Source organism: Crocuta crocuta, unplaced genomic scaffold (genome assembly GCF_008692635.1).
Source record: "Crocuta crocuta isolate KB4526 unplaced genomic scaffold, BGI_CrCroc_1.0 scaffold2, whole genome shotgun sequence".
Classification (NCBI taxonomy): domain Eukaryota; kingdom Metazoa; phylum Chordata; class Mammalia; order Carnivora; family Hyaenidae; genus Crocuta; species Crocuta crocuta.
This window is the reverse complement of record NW_027528640.1, coordinates 6,289,131-6,289,449: the sequence shown is the minus strand read 5'-3', so window position 1 is coordinate 6,289,449 and position 319 is coordinate 6,289,131. Positions and strand designations below refer to the sequence as shown.

Genomic DNA, 319 nt, shown 5'->3' with positions numbered 1-319 from the left:
GTGCCGTGGCGGATGAGGGCGACCAGCTGCACTGGCGTGCAGGCGTCCTCCAGCAGCTCGGGGTCCCGCCGCGGCGCCTCGGGGTCCGGTAGCAGCCCGGGGTTGGCATCCTCGTAGCGGGTCTTGGTGCCGAAGTAGGGGCTGAGCGCCGAAACCGCGGGGTCGTCCGGCTCCAGGAGGGAGCAGCGCGAGAGCGACGAGAGCAGCGCCACAGCCAGGGCCGCGACCGGTGCCACGGAGACCTTGAGGAGGCACTGGGGACCACGGAGCATGGTGCGGCGCGGCCCGCGGGGGGCGACGTACGGGCCGGGGTCGCAAC

The 319-nt window shown here is 74.3% G+C and overlaps 1 protein-coding gene across 1 annotated transcript in view; it reads right to left on the bottom strand.

The window, feature by feature from the left end:
- The window catches only part of MINPP1 (multiple inositol-polyphosphate phosphatase 1), a 47,791-nt gene extending 47,478 nt beyond the window's left edge, over positions 1–313 (bottom strand). Inside the window, exon 1 of the mRNA XM_077755232.1 lies at positions 5–313. Coding sequence (XP_077611358.1) covers positions 5–272 — 268 coding nt within the window. The 5' untranslated portion in view covers positions 273–313. The remainder of the gene's footprint in view (positions 1–4) is intronic.
- Between the last annotated feature and the right edge of the window lie 6 nt (positions 314–319).